General features: G+C 34.9%; 7 protein-coding genes across 17 annotated transcripts; 3 read left to right on the top strand and 4 right to left on the bottom strand.

The window, feature by feature from the left end:
• The first annotated feature begins 59 nt into the window (after positions 1 to 59).
• On the top strand, positions 60 to 5,820 carry LOC141910294 (signal transducer and activator of transcription 5A-like). 7 transcript variants are annotated; one of them, XM_074801033.1, is made up of 21 exons: positions 60 to 143; positions 334 to 459; positions 622 to 774; positions 856 to 961; positions 1,078 to 1,158; positions 1,311 to 1,328; positions 1,967 to 2,077; positions 2,164 to 2,233; positions 2,314 to 2,390; positions 2,474 to 2,628; positions 2,732 to 2,887; positions 3,021 to 3,101; positions 3,192 to 3,540; positions 3,891 to 3,986; positions 4,079 to 4,214; positions 4,295 to 4,442; positions 4,518 to 4,663; positions 4,753 to 4,950; positions 5,028 to 5,088; positions 5,173 to 5,448; positions 5,539 to 5,820. In XM_074801033.1, exons 2-21 carry the CDS (start codon positions 425 to 427, stop codon positions 5,666 to 5,668), a joined length of 2,583 nt encoding a protein of 860 aa, XP_074657134.1. In that variant the 5' UTR covers positions 60 to 143; positions 334 to 424; the 3' UTR covers positions 5,669 to 5,820. The 7 variants fall into 7 exon arrangements, with proteins under 7 accessions (XP_074657134.1, XP_074657126.1, XP_074657154.1 ...); XM_074801025.1 differs by having other exon boundaries at positions 4,292 to 4,442; positions 5,539 to 5,817; XM_074801053.1 differs by having other exon boundaries at positions 3,192 to 3,480; positions 4,292 to 4,442; positions 5,539 to 5,816.
• On the bottom strand, positions 5,791 to 9,823 carry LOC141910331 (telomerase protein component 1-like). The gene is made up of 15 exons (XM_074801069.1): positions 9,732 to 9,823; positions 9,362 to 9,625; positions 9,095 to 9,276; positions 8,795 to 9,017; positions 8,618 to 8,713; positions 8,397 to 8,508; positions 7,964 to 8,232; positions 7,778 to 7,880; positions 7,572 to 7,699; positions 7,292 to 7,498; positions 6,995 to 7,207; positions 6,726 to 6,920; positions 6,504 to 6,649; positions 6,359 to 6,431; positions 5,791 to 6,271 (listed from the first exon to the last, which is right to left on the bottom strand). Exons 1-15 carry the CDS (start codon positions 9,753 to 9,755, stop codon positions 5,972 to 5,974), a joined length of 2,535 nt encoding a protein of 844 aa, XP_074657170.1. The 5' UTR covers positions 9,756 to 9,823; the 3' UTR covers positions 5,791 to 5,971.
• Positions 9,824 to 10,044: 221 nt separating this feature from the next.
• LOC141914417 (vacuolar protein-sorting-associated protein 25-like) lies at positions 10,045 to 11,522 on the bottom strand. The gene is made up of 6 exons (XM_074805606.1): positions 11,459 to 11,522; positions 11,040 to 11,185; positions 10,644 to 10,697; positions 10,473 to 10,561; positions 10,312 to 10,387; positions 10,045 to 10,236 (listed from the first exon to the last, which is right to left on the bottom strand). Exons 1-6 carry the CDS (start codon positions 11,509 to 11,511, stop codon positions 10,133 to 10,135), a joined length of 522 nt encoding a protein of 173 aa, XP_074661707.1. The 5' UTR covers positions 11,512 to 11,522; the 3' UTR covers positions 10,045 to 10,132.
• A 182-nt stretch (positions 11,523 to 11,704) lies between these two features.
• Positions 11,705 to 13,345, top strand: LOC141913348 (NEDD8-conjugating enzyme UBE2F-like). The gene is made up of 7 exons (XM_074804856.1): positions 11,705 to 11,831; positions 12,136 to 12,247; positions 12,320 to 12,483; positions 12,554 to 12,656; positions 12,742 to 12,800; positions 12,900 to 12,962; positions 13,040 to 13,345. Exons 2-7 carry the CDS (start codon positions 12,160 to 12,162, stop codon positions 13,091 to 13,093), a joined length of 531 nt encoding a protein of 176 aa, XP_074660957.1. The 5' UTR covers positions 11,705 to 11,831; positions 12,136 to 12,159; the 3' UTR covers positions 13,094 to 13,345.
• A 426-nt stretch (positions 13,346 to 13,771) lies between these two features.
• Positions 13,772 to 15,105, bottom strand: LOC141898809 (ribosome biogenesis protein SLX9 homolog). Of its 2 annotated transcripts, none has more exons than XM_074784925.1 (6): positions 15,010 to 15,105; positions 14,713 to 14,901; positions 14,437 to 14,623; positions 14,215 to 14,362; positions 14,065 to 14,121; positions 13,772 to 13,984 (listed from the first exon to the last, which is right to left on the bottom strand). In XM_074784925.1, exons 2-6 carry the CDS (start codon positions 14,800 to 14,802, stop codon positions 13,861 to 13,863), a joined length of 606 nt encoding a protein of 201 aa, XP_074641026.1. In that variant the 5' UTR covers positions 14,803 to 14,901; positions 15,010 to 15,105; the 3' UTR covers positions 13,772 to 13,860. The 2 variants fall into 2 exon arrangements, with proteins under 2 accessions (XP_074641026.1, XP_074641033.1); XM_074784932.1 differs by having other exon boundaries at positions 15,005 to 15,076.
• A 278-nt stretch (positions 15,106 to 15,383) lies between these two features.
• Positions 15,384 to 18,573, bottom strand: LOC141898779 (egl nine homolog 1-like). Its single transcript, XM_074784874.1, has 5 exons — positions 17,118 to 18,573; positions 16,800 to 16,919; positions 16,556 to 16,692; positions 16,389 to 16,459; positions 15,384 to 16,304 (listed from the first exon to the last, which is right to left on the bottom strand). Exons 1-5 carry the CDS (start codon positions 18,414 to 18,416, stop codon positions 16,258 to 16,260), a joined length of 1,674 nt encoding a protein of 557 aa, XP_074640975.1. The 5' UTR covers positions 18,417 to 18,573; the 3' UTR covers positions 15,384 to 16,257.
• Positions 18,483 to 20,511, top strand: LOC141898787 (COP9 signalosome complex subunit 8-like). Of its 4 annotated transcripts, none has more exons than XM_074784895.1 (8): positions 18,483 to 18,623; positions 19,156 to 19,268; positions 19,436 to 19,506; positions 19,586 to 19,634; positions 19,715 to 19,844; positions 19,942 to 20,049; positions 20,147 to 20,209; positions 20,288 to 20,511. In XM_074784895.1, exons 2-8 carry the CDS (start codon positions 19,206 to 19,208, stop codon positions 20,365 to 20,367), a joined length of 564 nt encoding a protein of 187 aa, XP_074640996.1. In that variant the 5' UTR covers positions 18,483 to 18,623; positions 19,156 to 19,205; the 3' UTR covers positions 20,368 to 20,511. The 4 variants fall into 4 exon arrangements, with proteins under 4 accessions (XP_074640996.1, XP_074640988.1, XP_074641014.1 ...); XM_074784887.1 differs by lacking the exon at positions 18,483 to 18,623 and adding an exon at positions 18,896 to 19,008; XM_074784913.1 differs by lacking the exon at positions 18,483 to 18,623 and adding an exon at positions 18,917 to 18,941.
• The last annotated feature ends 138 nt before the right edge of the window (positions 20,512 to 20,649 follow it).

Raw genomic sequence — 20,649 nt, 5'->3', positions numbered from 1 at the left:
TTTGAATTGAAAGCACCACTATGCGCCACCGTCAATATCAATCTATGGGAAAACCCATGACCCCAATACCGAGTATGAACTATATTCGTGTTTTGATATGATGAATTGAGAGTTCAGCTCTTTCAAGTTTGTTGAGGAAGCAGGTATAGAATTTGTGTCATGTTATAAAACATTCTAATAGTGAGCCGTGGTAGGCCTCCAGACTTAATTATGATAAACATGATAAAACGAGCCTTTTTTCCCTTTTTTGTGAGTAGTGTAAGCTTAGCCTTTTTTTAGTAGATTAGTAGTAAGTGAGGCTATTATAATTTTTAATTATTCTACTATTTTTAGCTCCGCATCGAGCAATAGCATGCATCATGCATAGATAGGCTAAAAGTTAGATATGTCTTGTCACCAGTACGAGTACCTGACGACATGCTAAATGAAAATGTATGGTTTTCTTATCAGTTATAGTAGGTAGGGGCCTACTAGGTCAGGATGACGGATGTGCGTTTTAAATTGTGTCAGATCTGAAGAATGATTTGAATTGCAATTTGTTATTGTGTGTTTTTGTGTTGTGATTTGGTCAAAATTTTCATCTCTTTAAAAGATTTTTGATGTTGAAATATTTTATTACAGACACTACAGCGCAATGAGTAAATACAGTGATTTACGAAGTGTTCTAGAACACGACGAAAATGATACGCAATTTCTGTTCAGTATCTATGAGGAGAAAAACATTCCTTTTGGACTGAGAGAAACGTATCACGCATGGATTGATAGCAAAGACTGGTAAATTCTAACAGATGAATCCCCTCTTTAGCCTAACTGCCTGTTAGACTTCTATTTATTTGTCCTTTTCAATTTTCATAGGACTGATGAAAATCAGCGGTTTGCAGCTCAGTGGTTTGAAGAATTGATTTCCAAAGTTAACAGAGCAAATGAATTATGTTTCATACCAATCAAAAACAGATTGAAGGTTTGCGGGGATGCGATTTTGTCGCATAGAATTCTATTAACAAACGACAGTATCAAACTCTTTGTATCGATAAATGTTTTTAGTGTTTTTCATCATCATTTTTCTTTATTTGACAGAAAAATTTCGATGATCCACTCCAGTTTTTTAAAGCCCTTCAAGAATGTTTGAAGACGGAACAGCGAATTATTGAAACATTTGTAAGTAAAAATAAAACAGTCATATCTAAATTCGTAAAGACTCATGAATTTTTTTATTGCACACACCATACAAGACCTTACGCAGGGAAGCTACGAAATACCCATTTGTATTGATTGTGCAATATGTTTTAACCAAATGATGTCTATTTCAGTATGAAAAACAAGAGGCTGTAAGTTTTAGATGAACATGTTTTATGTTTTCAGTCCTTTGTTTGTACCTGCTTTATATCTTTTCATAATTTTTTCATAGTCATTGTAGTTGATAGGTTTGTTACTAATTTTCCTCAAACAAGGATGTGATGTTGGACATGTATCCATCCAGTTTATAACTTCTAGTTTCATTGTATCCATTCATTCCTCTCATAAATGCACCCATATTCATAGATCATAAATAAATTCTGAAATCTGTATTGCCATTTCTAAATTATATAAATCTATTTATATTTCATCTATAGAATCATAAATCTTATCGAATTGTTGCTACATTGCTATTAGATATGTGTGAATGTACCATCAGTACAATAAATTGCATCAAGTTGAATTCAGTTCTGTTTGTGAATAGAAATATGTGTTTATGTTAGCACAACAAAATCTATTATGAATAATCAATTCTCTTCTATGAATTGGCGCATGATTTGTTCACATTATCTATTCCCGTAATATGCCATAGTCATTTACTTTATTTACTCCATTTCACTTTTTTGGGGATGCAAAATGATTCCCTCCCTAATTCAGATCCTCTGCGTGATATCGTTTTTAAAGTGCTACTAATTATTGTAATTTCTCTTCGATATCTATGGTGTTCTAGTGTAAGGTGAATCAAGGATCTACAGTAATTGAAACGATATATCCGCAAGAATCATCGTCACCAGAACAGCCACATCGCAATCGCTTGAACCAACTGTCTTTACTTAGAGGTGTATGTATTGCATCATTCTAAAGTTTACAGTTGTTTTCATTGTATGTATACCATAGTTAATGTACCGGTAACACATTATCTTTCAGGAGATTGCACAAGCCATTGGTAACATGGAACAAGATAATTCGAATCAAGAAACCGCACCGTCACCTACAGGTGTAAATTTTAAGAATTTTAGATTAAAGATTTACTAAGATTATGAGTACGAGGGACTAAATATTTGGTTTCTTGTCTAGGTACAAAGAGTAGGAGACTAGAATCTGATGGCTTGGCATCCCAAAGTAATTTATATCTTCTTTCTAAGTATCTAGAGGTGAAAGAATTTTCTCATCGTTCCTAGATTTTTATGGAGAGATTTCGAGGCAATTTCATCGAATCATTATTGTGTATTTACAGAAGCTGTGTAACTATCTGAACCAGTTTATTGAAATATGTTCAGCTGAACACGCAGCTTTACTGTCTGATGTTATGGCTTGGAGAAATGAACAGAAGTTTCCTATTGGTGAACTTGAAGCTAAAGATTTTCTCTCATTGGATGTAATGCAGAAGTTGTAAGTCCTGGATATACACATTCATACGTATATATGAAGTATTTACATGCACAATTCAATGTTACCGGATATTGCAATGAAACCATTCATGGCATTTTTTCAGGTTTTGTGAATTTTTTCTGTTATGTGAGGAGTGCATGGCACTGACTATCAAAGCGGTGCCTTTGATCTTGAAGGTTAAGAGTAAACAAGAATTGAACGTCATTATGAATAAATACTATACATCATTGCTGGAAAAAATGAAGACATTAGTTCGAGAGTATGTACAAATTTGATAATGTTGTTACTGACTTCATCACCTTATATTCTTTACACAGACAAACAGTATTCTTGCGGGAAATCATCATCTTTCAATTATCAAGTTATTTTTTCATAAATTTATTCTATTTCAGTTCCATCATTATTGAAATGCAACCACCACAATTAATGAAACTGAAAGACAAAGAGTCAAAAGACTTTGCGGTGATTCTGAGGTGTGGATTATTGAAATTGGCAACATTTTTCATTTCATAATTCTTTGAAGTTCAGTAGCTTACAAGAAATGTTTTCATCTTGTTTTGCAGGTGTCTGTTGCCTTCGTTTAAATGTCCATCAGTTTTATATGAGGCAGTTGAAGCGACCTTTTTTAATGCTGCAGGCGAATCAAATAATTCCATCAAAAATAACAGCGCAAAGTTTGTTCAGTCGAATGGAATTGTGACAGCCAGATTCAATAAACTTATCGTCAAAGATTTCAAGACATTACCTTGTGATGTGAAAGTTGCTGAACAGAAATATTACATGTCCTTCAAAACAACGGCTTCAATCAAGTTTCCGGCGTTGAAAGAACCTTTGAAAGTGCCTAATATGGAGGTGGGAAATTGTCCATACTACTTAAGTCCAATTAACAACCAATTAACAATTCCAATACAGGTTTGAGAATGATTTTTACTGAGCATTCCGCTATGGCTTTGAAAGTATAACCAAGATTTATTCGATTGCACAAAGAGACTGTTCAGCGTTATAAGATTCATTATTTAAAAGGCATTTTGTAGAAAGTGAAATTTCAGATTAGATGCTGGGCTTTTTGCTTCTGATGATACTACTGCGCAGCTTCATCATTCTAGAAAAATCAAGCTTCATTCATTATCACCAATCAATCTTTGTACATGTTCACACATGTATTTACACCAGACAAATGATATTTAGAATGACTTCATCATATATTCGATAGATGTGAATTATCCGAAAGTTAACAATTTTGCAATTGGGACCTTTTGCAGATAAAATCATTGTCTATAGTTGCAAGAACGTCTCACACATCGCAGGAATGTAACTGTATGGCAACTATTATTTGGGATAATGCCTTCCGTGAGCTGGTAAGCTTTTGATGCATTGTTGCAACTTGATGCTTGTTTCTCTTCAAACTGAGAGCAAAAAAAACGAAAAATCATTCTTTACATATTTTAAGAATCAACTGCCAGAGAGTACTGTGAGAAGGGTGAGCTGGAAAGACTTTATAAATCTGTTGAAAGTTGAATGTTTCAAGCAAACTAGACGCATACTAACTCAAGAGAATATTGAGTTCTTCAAAGAGAAGTTAATAGGTACGAATAGTTCCAAGTGAAATTAACATATTATATTTTTTTCTTAATTGTCGAAGAAATTCTATTTGATTTTGTAGTAGGCCCTGTTGATGACTCTACCACGGAGATAACATGGAAAAAATTCAACGAAGAGACGATTCCTCCAAACAACTCATTCACATTCTGGCGATGGTACCACGCCACATTGAATTTCATTTCGAAATGTTTGCCTAATGTCTGGAGAGACAAGTAAGTGTAACGAGATTGAATTTGCATAAATTGAATTTATAGAAATTCCTAACGATCTGTGTTTTACTTTTTCAGTAAAATTATTGGCTACATAACGAAACAAAGAACGAATGAATTGATGAGTGGTAAACCGAATGGAACATTTCTTCTTCGATTCAGTGAAACGTACATCAATAAAAAGTCTGTGCCTTATGGAGCATTATCTGTAGCTGTTGTTCTTGGTAACGTACATGTGATTATTTTAGCTAAACGATTGCAGAAAATGATGTAAAAATACAAAGCAATGTGTATTTTTTTGTATGTTTATCAGATAATGAAGTCGCTCACGGAAATCCATTTTTCCTCAAAGAATTATATGACAAAGAAACAAATAGGAGCAAAGAGCAAAGCTTTGGTTTGATGTTGACGCGAATGGGAATCGAAGATGAATTATTGGATAAACCACTTCTGTATTTGTACCCGCGTGAACCTATCAACGTAGCATTTGCTGATTTTATGGATGAAGAAGGTTAGTTTCTGTAACTGACATATTTAGATTTTTACGTTTATACATTTTTTACGAGTGCATGTTCAATTTCATTTTAGATGCAGTGAATCTTGATGGATATTTGCCACTGAGACGTGAACAAAAAATGCAGGCCAGACGGTAAGCACATATCACATGTCATTATTTGACCGGTGGTTTATGTTTATATTCTATATCGATGACACCGGTATGTGGGTATTACAGGCGTATAGGATCTGGTTCGTCTGGTCCGATTTCACCGATGTCGAGCTGTTTATCCGATGCTCCATTGACGCCGTCGACGCAATTCTCGTGTCTTAGTCCGGCTCCATCTTCACCAGGCGGTTCTTTGCCTCTACCAGGGACGTATCCCCATCAAACTACTGCTAGAGAATTTTCAATTCCACAACTATCAGCGGATGATGTCAGCACGCAACTTTGCACAATTCAGAATCTGGTGAATGTAGATGTACCGTTTTCACAGCAAGTTCCCTATCAGATGTAAGCGTGTAACCATTCCTTTAAGAAATCATTCCTAATTACAGCCTTGGTTATAGCCTGTAACTTTACTAGTCAATTTTGAAATTTCAGAAATAGCAGTTATTGCAATGGACCAAATGTGGTAACAGAAATCATGGATACTACAAGCTTGGGGAATTTGACGAGTCTTGTCCTTCGGGATCTTGAAGAAGGCTTTAGTAACGAAATGGAAATTGAGTGAAATCCCATTAATTAAATTAAAAAAAAAAAATTCATTTGTAAATAAATGTATATTGCAAAAAGATATAAAATGTCCTAAACATATCTATATTGCTAAATTGTAGATAAAATGAGTGTATCATAGATAACAAGAACAATGTATAATCAATATAACCACTGTCATAAATAAAACTGATTCATATTCATTATTATCATAATCACAAAAAAAACAGCTTAGTTGAGTAAATTGTGAGAAGATTATGGCACAGGAATAACAAATGGAGACATGGATAGATTGCTGCTTTAGATTTAGTATGGATCAAGTTTAATGAACAATAAGTTTACAACATTTATTAAGACCAGTGTTACAAAATATGCATATTTTAGCTTCACATTTGATCATTTTTTCGAGTGTAATTTTACCACATTTGAAGCACGTATTCCTATTTGAATGACGAGAACGATGCTGCATACATAACATAGCTGCAACCAATGACTGTTGAGAATACCGAACATTACAAAAACAACATTCGTTGTTTTCACCAATGATGTGACAACCACAAAAATTGCAAATAATGGCTGGACTAGTCATATTTGGTACAATTGCCTGTTGACAGCGTAATTTCTGTAAAAAGATCAAAGGATTGTGTATATATTATACCAGATGAACTGAAATTGGTCTTAAATCATTATTTCGTTTAGGTATACTCACATTTTTGTACATTCGTTGCTTGAAGATTGGTATCTTGATCTTGTTTCTTGTATCATCTATAAAGCTGAGCAATCTAGAAGAAAATCATTTGAATAGATGTAAAAACGGAGATATCCTGTTGCATGAAATGCTGAAAGTATTATACCTTTTGGTGTATCCAGCTTTGAGAAGATGTATTGGCAGAATATTGGCAATCTCGTGTTTACAATGGAATTGATAGAAATCGGCGAATAATGCGTGCCAGTTCTGGACGGTTTTCAAATCACGGAGGTTGCAAATATCAAAAACAGCCTTTAAGAAATTGAAAGATACCAATGCATTCTTCATTCCTAGAATAAAACTCGGCTCAAAAATGTACATATTATACCTTCTTCACGGTGCCGTGAACAAAGTTTATCGCTGGAGGGTTGAATGGATACGTTTTGATGAAACTCGATAGAACCCTGCGTAAATGTGCCCAATGTGAAGGAGGCAATGGAATGTTTTGTTTGAAATCTCCAAGCAATTGACAGACATCTGTTTCCAAAATACCATATTCAGAACAAGCTATCACTGCTAATAGCTGTAAATAGTTATAAAAGTAAGTTACTTTTGCATACAGAATGAGAAAAGAAATTATTGAACAATGTTGATTACCTTTTGAAGCGACTGAGTGTGATCATCACAGGCTAAACGAGTTATTATCTGAGACAGTAAACCTTTCATATTGATGTCTAAATTCTCAATGATTTCGGTGACTAGTGTATAATCTCCGAGTGTGCGTAACTCTTCACACGCTATTTGTAACCACAGAGGTGATACCCATTCAGCTTTCTCCATCAGCAGAGTCAATTGTTCTCCATCTAATTTCTGAAAGCATAAAAGTTTGTACCCTTGACAGAAATTCCTGGTCGAATTCAACGCTAGTACGGCCAGTCTTTAAACTACTGGTACCTTTGAGTAGTTGTGAAAAAAGTTTTCTACAAACATCCGACTGGCATCTTTGCCCAAATGGTCGATTTTCAGTTGTTTGGTCAAACGGTCCCCGAGGCGACTGAGAGTGGGCAGATGATCTTCAACGCAACTAACAATGCAGTAAATATTGGACGGAAATGCTGGAGGAAGCCATGACAAATGATCTGGTGATTGGTTAGTCAACAACTAAAATTTGAGAAATACAAAATGAATAGATTCATAATCATTTAAAGTAGGAGAAAGAAAACTCAATACAAACCTCATTAAGAGCATCTATAACTATACAAATAGGTTTTGTTGAACATTCTAATAAAGATTGTTTGAATATTTTAGCCAAATCAGTTTCAGACAGACGTAGATAGTCATCAAATTTTGTACAGCTTTCATCTGCAAGATAATCAATGATAAACAAACAGTTTGCTTTCAAGGTAACAGAGAAGGTTTTGATATGAATAATATTCTTACCTTCATTACTTTTTATGACATCGAGGAAAGTAATCAATCTTGCTAGAAGTACACACGGATCACCAGAAAGACCACAAAAGTGGTAGAATAAGTTATTGCATTCCTGAAATTGACATTAAGCTTTAGGTTATTTCGCTATAGAATAATGAGAAATTGATGTTGATTGAGAAATTGTGTAGTTCTTACTTCAGATACCATGAATTTAACAGTATCAGCTAGTAACGTCGACTTCCCATACCCAGGTGCAGCCATTACATACATAATAGGATTAACAGTATCAACAGGCATGTACCATAATTCCATGTCTTTTCTGAAAACTACTTCATCATTTGGTTTACTTTCGTTCTCAATTGTGCATTTGCCATGCAAAAACTTTCTCAGAATATCCTGTTCAGTCTTTCGCCCATAAAAGATTTCAGCTTTCTGATGCATGTATTGTGTGTGGGATGATAATTCTGGAGATATAATTTAAAACTAATCTATAAAATACTGTGGTCATAATTTTGCAATAAATGAGAAATCCTCCTAAGGAATAAGCTTTAATACATTGATAACGAAATTGTTATATACTATGGTTAATAGAATAACAGAAATTCGACTGAGAATTCGATCAACTTACGGGTTTGATAAGAAGATAAGGCTGATGATTGATCACCGTATTCTCGGTTAATAGTTTCTTTGAAGAAGTTTAACACTATATTACTGAAGTCATCGAGCCCGGTTAATACAACCTTAAAATACAATACAACCACACATAACCAATACAGAAATGCCAGTGAAAACTGAATATTCAAAGATGTTCAAATGTATAATTTCGGTCATACTTCACATAATTCATACCCGATTTCTGCCAGATAATTCTTCAACTCCCTTTACGGAGCATGCATAATTAAACACTTGTTCTGGAAATCTTTCGATGATTTTGCGTTTCAAACACTACAATTTCACAAAGACATCTAAATATGATATTGAAACGAAGCTTGGAGCCTAAACACTGAACAATCTTTGCAATTATACCTCGACATGATTACGTGCTAAGGGATCTTTTTCAAAGAAATATCTTTCGTGATCTGCAGGTATTTTTCCTAAAACATCTCTAAACATGAAAAGAGCATTTCTATTCCTCAACCAGAACGCTCCATGAAGTATTTCCATACAAGTAATTGAAACATCGTCAACCCAGTGATACTGTTCTCTTAAATTTGTTGATATATCTTCCTTCGTAGGGACCCAACCATACCTATAATTGAAATATAACAAACATCGATAAGTTCTACGTTAGTTCATACGTGTATTAGAAGTAATGTATATATTTACCTATAACCAGTCATATTTAGAAAGAATGGCTGTACATTGTCTTGTTTACAGCGATCTATCTCTTCCATGCATGTCGCTATAGTTTCAGCTGTTGATGTGAATTTAGGAATGCCCCAACGTAAATCGCATTCAACCAGATAAAGATTTCGTTGATATAACCATTCTTGCAGTTCAGGAAATACCTAGACATATGTTTAATTGTTACAAAAGAATGATGCATTCTAGTTTTGCTTGTGATCCCGGTATCTATCTGTTTCTGGCACTCACCCGTTTAACTAAAATTTCTCTTTCATTGAAAAAGTCAGAAAATGTAGATGAAACAAACAATCGTATCGGTTTCCAGCCTCCTTTAGAAGTCGATATTTCATATTTGTCACATTTTAATGCTATTCTATCTCGTTCATAAATGATTTGCCAACATTTATCTATCTCATCATCATTAAACAGTTCATCACTTGTATCATCTATTATAGGTGTGCCTTCCTCGACCTCCTCAGGCTCAGCAGCCTCTATTTTTATCTGCTGTTTCACCTGAAATAAATTGTGGTGGGGTTTCAATAAAAACGGCAACCAAAGGATAAATTCTTTCAATAAATGGATTCATCAATACAAATCATTTCAAAATATTGCATCTTACTTCACTGAGATATTGCTTATACATAAGGACTGTTTGTTTACAACAAATGTCAAAATATTCATTTCCGGGTTTCCTCTAACAATGGAATGCCATTAGTCGTATAAGTCGTACAGCTAAATCACGGGTATGGACTATTTACAAAAATAGGAAATCACGAATACGGACTTCACATTCCGACGGAAAGGGCAGTCTATTCTCCTACTAGAGCTCCCATCAAAACTTAAAATAGAATATTCAAATGGGACAATTATACAAAAAATAAAATATAAGGATGGATTTATTTTCTATACAGAGACATTTATTTAACATAATCTTTGATTGTATAAAATCTTAGAGCTTCTAATAAACATTTTGACTACTTCGCACATTTCATTTGAAACTATCCTTTACTGATTATTTATTCAAAAGAATTTCACGCCTTCATCTCCAATAACTTCGGCTTTTCTTTGCTCTTCCAACGTTTTCAATGCCCTGATTAACAGCCAATCTTCAATACCATAAAACTCTAGAATTCCATTACAAGATATAAATATACAGCAGTTAAAATTAATAAGTCAGTACAAGAATCAATTATAATTACCTTGATTGACTGTGTCGTCACCTTGTGTTAACTCATAAAATGTACAAACTGTATTCATCATTGCATTTGATTGAGCCTGTCAAAATGATAATACCAAACACAGATATTCTCCATAACGTACCCTAAAAACTGTCATAGAATATTTGAATCACTTTAATTACCCATTGATACATGATTTTTCCCCATTCTTCTGGACTTCTCCACATAACTAGACATTGTTCTTTTCGTTTATCCGTCCATTCAACATTTCCTAAAATATTTTTCAGAGTTGTAATTCATGCATTGTTTGTATGCTGGCAAGAAAAACTAAAGAGATTGGATTATTTCAGTACCTTTTTTCTGTAATTCTTCAAGAATAGCTTGTATTGCGTCTAAATTTAATTTGCCTGCCATTATGTTAAGAATGTAGCATATTGACAGGATTAACAGAAATATTGGGACCTTGTTGATATGAATCTTGTGGGAAAAGTGAAATTGTTGTATTAACAGGTTTCGTATTAACCAAATGTAGATTGATATAACATGTTAGCTGGGACATGCTGCCGTGGAAATCATTGTAATTAACAAGTTTCATAACAGAATTGTATAAACGATGGTCAACTATACCGGTACATAATGCAGTGTACATATATGTAACAAACTCCTAAATGAAGAAAGAACTTTCATTTTTTGTAACCACATCTCAATAATCTCAATCACCTGCTGTATTTAATTCTATTAAAGGATACGATCTATTTTTTTGTTGTAAAATATGGGATCGTTCTGTGATTCTTTTACATCTAAATTAAATAGTTTATTTTTTCTGTAGTATTCGAGAATCAAGTTACACCATGCTTCTATCTGTTTTTTTCTCGTCTCGGCGTTTGGCTGCACCCTAAAATAGAATTCAGAGACTTAAAACATAGTGCTTCCCACGTCGCCCTACTTTCTTGATGCCATTTCATTCAATAAATTGGCATTGCAATTGCATGCCTTGTGTTGTGTAGTTTTTAGTTGGTTGCCGGGTTTGTTGGTCACAACGTTTCAAACGCAAGAAACCATGCGTACAGCCCGAATTGAATTGTTTTTGGGATGACAGACAATGCATCCGACACCTCCCTGTAGTCCCAGATTCCATGCCCGATGTTAAAACTAGACAATTAATTACGTGAAAAAGGGTGGAAAATTGTATTGCCACGGCCACTCAAAAACAGCCGCCATATTGTTTACTCCACCATCGCATACAGCATAAAAAAATATTCGAAAGCCTCAATTTAAAAGATTTCAAATCTTTTTCAAACTTAATTCATACATTTTAAAGGAAAAATGCTTTTATGCTCGAAAAGGAAGATGATGTTACCGAAATGATAGAAAACTGATAGGAATTGTCTTTATTATTGATGTTAGCCTAAGCGATCGAAAATCTGGCTATTTCCGCTTTGAAATACTTTGAGTTTGAGAGTTTGAAGCGATATTTCGATGTTACTGCTGCTAAATAATTACTATCTTCACTATATTTCAATTCGTTTAGAAGTATCTAGGTAAGTGTACGATGATACAATTCCTATGATTGCAATTCTAACGTCATAAAAACTGTGTTCTGATTTTCTTCCAGATGAGTCAATTCAATTCAAAAAAGTTAGTTTATTTTTACTGGTGCTGCAGAGCTGCTCTGATGTTCGATTTCCTTATCTGAGCTAATTAGGGCACTAATCATCCTGTTACTGTGCCTAAATTCATATTGACTTTTTGTGTACTGTAGAATCTGCTGGTACTATCTTTAAATATTATTTCTTTCTGTGGTGGATTTACTTCCTTATTGAATTATGTATTTGTATTTTTCAGATTGTTCCATTGACAGATTTTACAATGATTAACTTATCAAAGAAGAGGAAACAAAAATCTACTGAGAGCTTGAAGAAGAGGCCTTCAGTCAGGGATCGACTCTTACCCAAAGGTTTGTCACAAAATATCATTGTGTCTTTATGTCAGTAACAAATTTTGAATGATAATTTCATTATTCTTTCAGAGGTAATGGAAATGGAGCAGACACTTCCAAAAACATGTATGCCTGAATTTGCCGATCCTGATAAGATGTATATGTTTACTCTCACTGTCAGCCCTGATGAGGGATTTTGGGCAAATGGATACTTTATATTTGACATTCATGTTCCTGAAGATTATAACTTTGTGGTAAGAATCTATCTGAAAAGCATTTTGTTTCTCAATACTTATGTCTACAGGTCATTTCTTCTTTTTTTAGCCACCAAAGGTGAAGTGTTTAACACGAATTTGGCATCCAAACATCAGTGAAGATGGTGAAGTTTGTCTCAGTTTACTCAGAGAAAACTCTTTGGATAGTTTAGGTTTGATTTGATTTTACCAACTATTGTCATGTTGTCAGTGCTTTAGTATTGTCGTATTCTGAATGTAATTTGCGGTTGTTTTCAGGTTGGGCGCCAACTAGAAAGCTGAAAGATGTCGTTTGGGGATTGAATTCTTTATTTACGGTAAAATCCTCCCTGCATTCCTTCAAAATATACTTTCCTCTGCGTCACATTGTCTTGCTCACAATAGCGATAGGCTTGATATTTTGTATTCATTTTTAGGATTTGCTCAATTTCGATGACCCTCTAAATGTAGAAGCTGCTGATCACTACAAAAATAACAAAGTAAGCATCTCTACTGCTACAGTGGATCTCTTAAATTACTATTTTGATTCATATTCCTCCGATTTTATCATTTTCAGGATTCTTTTCGTCTTAAAGTAAGAGACTATATACAGCAATACGCCAAAAGGTAGTTAGCAGCAAGATACTAGGATAAACTTTTTGTACTGAACTTATTTATTCATGGGAAATTGAAAAATGTGCTGCGTTTTCGTTTTATGGGTGAAATGGAAAGATTGGACTGTTTTGTTTTCTTGGCCTCGCTTTAGTAAACTCCAGTATTAAAAACGATGAAATAGTGCAGTACTGTATCGTTCTGTGACAAGCGCAAATTTGACTTCAAACAATATGTGATGTTTGTTTAAAGCCTTAGCTATACTGGAAACCTTGGTATATGTATATATTTGAAATAAATTAAATCATTTTGAAGGAAGTTGTTTATTGTTTGTGTGTTGAAAGATTGGATCAGCAAAGAGAAAACTACGTTCTCATCGGATAAGTCGTGGTCACTATTTTCGAGTCCCAATTTGTATTTCCAAGTGTAAAGCTGTCATTTGGATAAGTCGGCACCATCAGTTCCCAGGGACGAGTTACAGTGGAACCTTGTTATAACAACCTTGGATGTAACGATTTATCGGTTATTAAAAATTTTAATGATTTCATACTGGCTTTTGTAACAAACTATCGGTTATAAACAAACATATTTTCTAGTCCCCTAAGGTTTGTCAAAACGAGGTTCCACTGTAGCAGAGGTTTGTTTTTATCTACTAACAACTACATGTATATCTTTCAATGATAGTTTATTATCCATTTAAATTCTTATTTTTCAAAATACATTGTCAGAGTACATGTATAGACAATAAAGATTTTCACAATTAGCTGACGGAATCGGTATTCGATGCTACGTTTCCATAAAATCCTCATATTTCATGCGAGTTTTCAGAAGTTCTGAAACTGTCTTTTGTGGATTTTGTTTGAACTCTGGATCATTAAAAACTTTTTTAAATGCAGCCACTTCATCCATCCTACAAAGAAAATTACGAAACACATTGATATATGGAGGACACAGCTATGTTATTGGAAAGAGTTGATTAACCGTATTCACATCTCTCTTTTCCTTGCTACTTCTGTCTTGAATGCTTTTCGTTTTGCAGGTCCTTTCCTAAAGATTTCAATGACAATTAATACTTCATCTTTTAATTGCAGTTGGATACATATGGACAATTCATCAGTTTGCAACTACTACGCTGTGTACCTTTCTTTAGTTTTCGAACCTTCTTTAAGCAGTAATTCTAACGTTGGTAAAGCATCTTCCAATGGTTTCATATCGCCCACAATTGCTGTTCTTTCTCTCTTTTTCTTCTCCTTTACAGCACGTTTTGCCGCCTGGACTGAATCCATTTCTACAGTAAAAGACAACCAACATTATTACATTGGAATCTCTGTGCAGCCCTATCTTCTTCACTCTAATACTTACTTTGCATCCAAGCCTCACGTTTGATTTTTTGTTTGTCCTTTTTGGTAACACTAACTCCTTTAAATGTTTTGCTAGTAATTGCACTCCTCGCATCGAAGTCTGGGAGTTTTTGACTCAGAAGTGAACTTCCGATTTTGATGCCTTCAAATACGTTTTCACCAAGTTTTGCTGTTGGTAGATCTTGAGTCTGATGAATAGAAAAACAACAGTATTTTAAATACATGGCATAAATCAAATCTAAGAAAAAGTTAAAGAAAATTTAGGTTATCTATTCACCTTCTTATTATTTGATTCCTTATCTGTTTTAGCATTGTTAGTGCTGCTGGATGCATGATATTTTCTTCTTTTACGTTTTTCTTTGCCCATTTTCTAATACCTATTCTAAGCCCGCAAAATATCCAATTAACCGGGAGGTGCTGCCACCACAGTGTAACCAAACGAAAGTTGACGTTGAAACTCGGGGTTCTGAAATATTCAATGAGAAATTTTAACAACAAAGAAGCTCTATATCTAAAGCTTAACGATGTGCATTTTTTTCCGAAAATATATATGATAATGAATAAGTTACCGCACTTTTTCGACGACGGGATCCACCAACCCGGAAATAAAATACCTCCGAAGCAATGGTTAAATGCAATCCACCATAAGATACTATTGAGAAGTGTAAACAATAACATAACTGTGACCACGTGCTGTTAACCGCAGGGAGCGCCAAAGAGCTGATCCTCTCTGGGACAAGAGAAACCACTAATAGACAATATACCTGGTTTCTGGCGCCCTTCTGCACAGCTTCTTATAACGAATAGATCTGTAAACAATAACTAAGATATAATGCAATAATAGCAAATTTATGTCTTAGTTATTGTTTACAGAACTAACTTCAATCATCACTACTGAAGACCAGTTCAAATCCAATCATACTACATAAACTGCGTATATGTCTGATTCAAGTAAAAGTTTATTACATCAATCATATTGTCGAACAATGCTTTTCAAGCTCGAATATAGTACATTTACATCACTGTAACAATATATATGTTTTTAATTATTGTAACAAACACAACACATATACATATGTATTGTTAAAAATACTGAAAAGCAACATAACTTATAGTACAGGCAGCGTGTACTTTTTTATCACTGGTATCGAATTGTCTCACATATTCAAAATATGCATGCTTCTAGAGGTGTTTCAGAGACAGTCATTCCTACTAAGTCTATACTATGTACACAAATATGGATAAAGCTTGGACATTACGCTATCCATTTAGGTTAATCGTGTAATTGGTGTTATCGATTATATATTACTGAAGCACTTCTTTCTCATAGTAGAATAAAGTCAGATCTTATCGAACATTTTTCCCACTTGACTGATTGATATCTGATAAGTTTTCCTAGATACATGATATAACTGTGTTAAATTCAGATCTGCTAAATTTTTACCAGTAATCCTCAATAAATTCTTAGTATAATTTGATAACCATCACATTTCTACATATTATTTGTTGGATTTTTGATACAATTATTCTTATCTATGATGATATTTACTGGTACATTTATAAATTATCAATCGACATTTCATAGCAAACTTACATTACATTAACATTCCTATAACACGTTAATCAATACATCAAGTTCTCTGGTAACGAAGTGTTAGAAATCATTCAACCGAAATAATTCATTATTCATCCTTCGTAGCACAGTCATAGATTAATTCCATTGAATAATACTATAAATCTTTTGTTTACAAAAAAATATATTCCTTATAAATTTAAGTATCATGTAATAATGACTTCAGTAACACTCCCCAAGTGATCTGAATCAGCGATGTTGCTGTTGTTGTTGCTGCTGTTTACTCACTGACCCATCTGCAATCAAAGGTAATCATTAAAATATGCACAAAACTAATAATTGTTCAGCTTACACCTTTGCTAAAAAGATAAGATACTTACTGGTCGAGTTGTATTTCATTTTAGCCCGAGCCCGTTCTTCCGCATCGAAATACCAAACCGTTACAGCATACCTTCAAAACAGAAAAAAATATTGATAAAGTTCTGACAATACTGATAAACATTTCTGATACAAGTCAGTAAAAATACCGGTAAAGTATGACATCTACCTTATATCATACGCTGGTTGTACTTCATGAGGATTTCGACGGTCTGACCAGAAACACAATAGTCTATCAAATATCGGTTCAATATCAGCAACTTGATCACAATTTTCAGGAAATATACGCAGCAAACCGCCTTGCTTCTGCAAAATAATGATAAGATAGATCAGTAAAAGGAATAAGAATTCAAAAGCTAGGTTCTATAGATTTCTTTCTTCAAATAAAGAAGTTTTTCTCTGATAGATTTTACCTTCGAGTCCCATCTCTTATTCAAATAGTAAATACATGTAATGCATCGACCATCTTTATTTGGGTTATCAACGTGTCGTATGTATTCAGTACCTGATCCTGGGTAACATGCAACCATTGCCTACAATCCAAAACAAAAACCAATTGAAATTCATAATCAAATAGTTCATGGAAATAATCTCAGCACAGTACTGGTTCAAGGACAGATCCAGGTTATTTGTTTTCCAATATATGTTTGTACTTTTTTAAGGGGAATGTTTATATGGGGTTCTGAGCCCAGAACTCCCCCCGGGTATCCACCCACCTCTATGGTCATTACCTTAGTTCTTCCGTTAATGTTGTATCCACCCAATCGACTACCACACTGCATGATTAAAGAGTCAACGCTTGAAATAAGAAAACCGAGTTCCTTACAAGTATTCTCCGTTCCGTTGACCCACGCGATTTTATCACCGCGTATTTTATGAGACGACGATGTATTGGTAACGAGTTCCCCGGCGCTGAAAGCACCTCCTGCGTGCATCTTTTCGGTTTCGCTGAATATCGCATTGCCTTTTTTGAGTCCGAGGAAATTATCGATGACGCAAATTCCGCATTCGTTCATGCACCAGGTCAGATATTCTTGAAGGAGATAATTTCGTTTTTCGCCTGGAGTATTGAATGTGATATCAGAATTAAACGGCATTTGTCCCGAACGGAAGCTATCGAGCCAACTTTTGTCTATTTCCGACTTCGGTTTTTTCTCCACGGAATTGGACGCCCGAGGAGTCATATTTCCACTGATTGTACTAGCACCGTTTGAAAGTGAATAGATACCGTTGTTAGCGTTCAGACCACTGTTACCGCTACTCGAGTTTATCCGACAATGCGTCTCCTTCTCGAAAAGATTATACGGCTGAAAGTTATCCGATCGATTTTCATCGGCAGCGGTAAATCCGACGACGCTGTGAGGAATCAGATCGTCGTTCGTTGTCGCTGCTGATGCGCCGATAACTGAACTACCGCTAAATACCTGAGGATCACAGAAACTCGGAGTCAATTCGCTGATAAGATTTAAACCGTCATGCTGCATAAACTCTTCTTCGGTCGTATTATCGAAATGTGTTGTCGGCGAAGTTGAGAGCGTGAAAGGAGAATTCAAACTGGCCACAGGTGGAACTGTTGGAGGTAATGGTACAGCAGTAGCACCACCACTCAGCACATCTATACGACGATTACCTTGAAATAACGCGTTACTCGAAGGCTGTTGATTTTGCCGATCAAATAACAATCGTTCAGCTTCAGTTAAATCATTTCTCACAGTTTCACTAAACGTTTGTTGAAACAAGCCAAACTGTGCTGATTGACACGATACTGGAACGGAGCCGGGATGAGCTGATCTAACAACAGTACTACCACCACCACCACCACCAGCACCGATACCTTCTTCAAGTTCAGATCCAGCTAATGGCAGAAAACACAACTTTTTGTGATCCTTCCAGTGGACTCTCTGATGTTCTTTACAACAGTACCAAGCGTTTTTACAGCGGGAACAAAGCATTAAATAGTCATCAGCTCCGCAATACCCACATACGCGTACCTTACGAGTATCACGTACACGGTCCATATTTACAACCATACAATCGACCTTGAACTCATTAAATTGTTTTGGTTGCACGTACACTTTTCTAGACCCGGAAGTAAACCGGAAGTCATCGCAATTTAATCGAATCTCTCAATTTATCGATAAATATAGATAAATCACGCAAGAGCGATAGAGCAACGTAGCCTAATTTATACGAAACATTAGTAGTGGTGATGTGACGTCGAACATCCTCGTCAAAATGTAGAAATTATTTTACATGTCGATGCACCAGTTCTCCACAATCTGTTCTATAGCCGTTGGCGTTGCGCCAATAAAGATTAAAACGCCTCCAACAGCAGGCAAACTGACCTAGATACAGTCCCGATACTGGCATCGGCCTGGATCAAATTCTTATAATTTCATCCTAATTTATCCTGATTATAAATCGAATATGGATAGTTGTTTTTTAAAGAAATTGACAAGGTCGACAAAAAATCAATACGCCCTAATCGCCGGTTCGTCATATCAGTGTGAATCTCGAGATTGCAAATGACGTGCGCGTGGGAATTGGGCACCGATGTAGGACAACTCTTAAAAAACTTCCAAAGTAATAGAAATAGGCCTAGGGGTTTAAATACAATAAAAGGTAGAATCATAGAATATGCTGAGTATGATTTACTATATCATGTTGTTTTCTAATGTATTTCGCTTGTTTATTTCTTGAAATGTCTCCGTGAAAAAGCTCAGAATCTTTAATTCAACATAAATTCAATTACATTTTATTCCTCCTCAGTTGTCGATGGTTTGACGTAAGATCTCACCGAACGGGAATATTCAAAAGACATGGCAATGACAAATGAAGACATTGTGAGGCTCACTGATCAGCTGGAGACACAAGAATTAGAAGTATGTATCCTCATGTTTTGGTCCTGCTTATAAATGACCTGACGTATCTTAAATAAATGACCTTAAATGTATCCTGACCTGCTTAAATGAAAAATCATGCAATTAATTGCGTTGATGGTGAGATGATACTGATTAATACTATTTTTGTAAATTTTTTATGATTTCAGTCTCCTGGTGGAATAGCTACACCTCAGACATATGGACAGTTGTTAGCTGTATATTTATTACAGAATGATTTGTAAGTAGACCTACCGCTATAAAAGTTGGTGAGAGAAATTAATAAAATTACTCGAAGATTATTGTCTTCTTTATTTCAGACCAAATGCTAAATTTCTGTGGAAAAGAATCCCAGTTACTATAAAATCTGTAAGTAATTCATGAGTTGGAGATACGAAAACAATCTCGCTGCGAATCAAATATGATATGATCAAATGTTTTACTTGTAGACTGATGCTGAACTCACTCAAATATGGGCTGTAGGACAGAAAATGTGGCATCGTGATTTTCCCGGTATATACCAGTGTTTGAATAAAGAATGGTCGGAAAATATGAAGAATTTAATGACAGCACTGACAGGTCATTATCGCATTTCTATAATTGATACCTCGTCGGGACATTTGCGTGTAGAAATTATACTGTAATCTACACCGAGTTCAAATCCCTGTTCTTTCAGAAGCAACAAAGATTCGTGCTTTTAACCTGGTTTCTCAGGCTTATTCGTCAATATCGATAGATGATTTTGCTGCTTTTGTCGGGGTGTCGACTGATAACGCTATTAATGGTAAGCATTTATGGAAACTGTTTTAAAAGTAATGTTCAGCATAGGAGAAACAGCCCATTGGCTTCGCTCTGTTACAAATGTTGATGTATTTTTCCAGTTGCAGTCGAGCACGGTTGGGCTGCAGATGATCAAAACAAAGTTATTATTCCGAAGAAGCCAGGTATGATATAGCCAGCATACTGGAAAATACCGGCAATCACTATTCCTTGATGTCTGAAATAAGTTACTTTCTTTTCAGAAAACACTCAATGTGCTGTTATACCTAGCGAACAACATTTATCTCGTTTGACCGATTTTGTCTCTTTCCTGGAAAACTGAATTGTTTGATCATATACCATATATCATCAGCTTGTCCTCAAATGGGTCGAAATAATTAAAATACTCGAGTACATCTGCTTGAGAACAGGGTTATGATAATGGATATCCTTTCCAAATTAAATTGTACACATTTAATAAAATAGTCATCATTATCATTAAAATATTGTGTTATTGTTCAGTATTTTCCCAGATAATGGAGTGTTTGGTCAGATCCTCAAAATCTATTCAATATACAAAGCCATACATGTACAATATTATTAACTAATTTTTATTAAAAACATA

This window comes from Tubulanus polymorphus, chromosome 1 (assembly GCF_964204645.1).
Source record: "Tubulanus polymorphus chromosome 1, tnTubPoly1.2, whole genome shotgun sequence".
NCBI lineage: Eukaryota > Metazoa > Nemertea > Palaeonemertea > Tubulaniformes > Tubulanidae > Tubulanus > Tubulanus polymorphus.
Note: the sequence above shows the minus strand (reverse complement) of the source record. Positions and strands in the feature narration are given on the sequence as shown.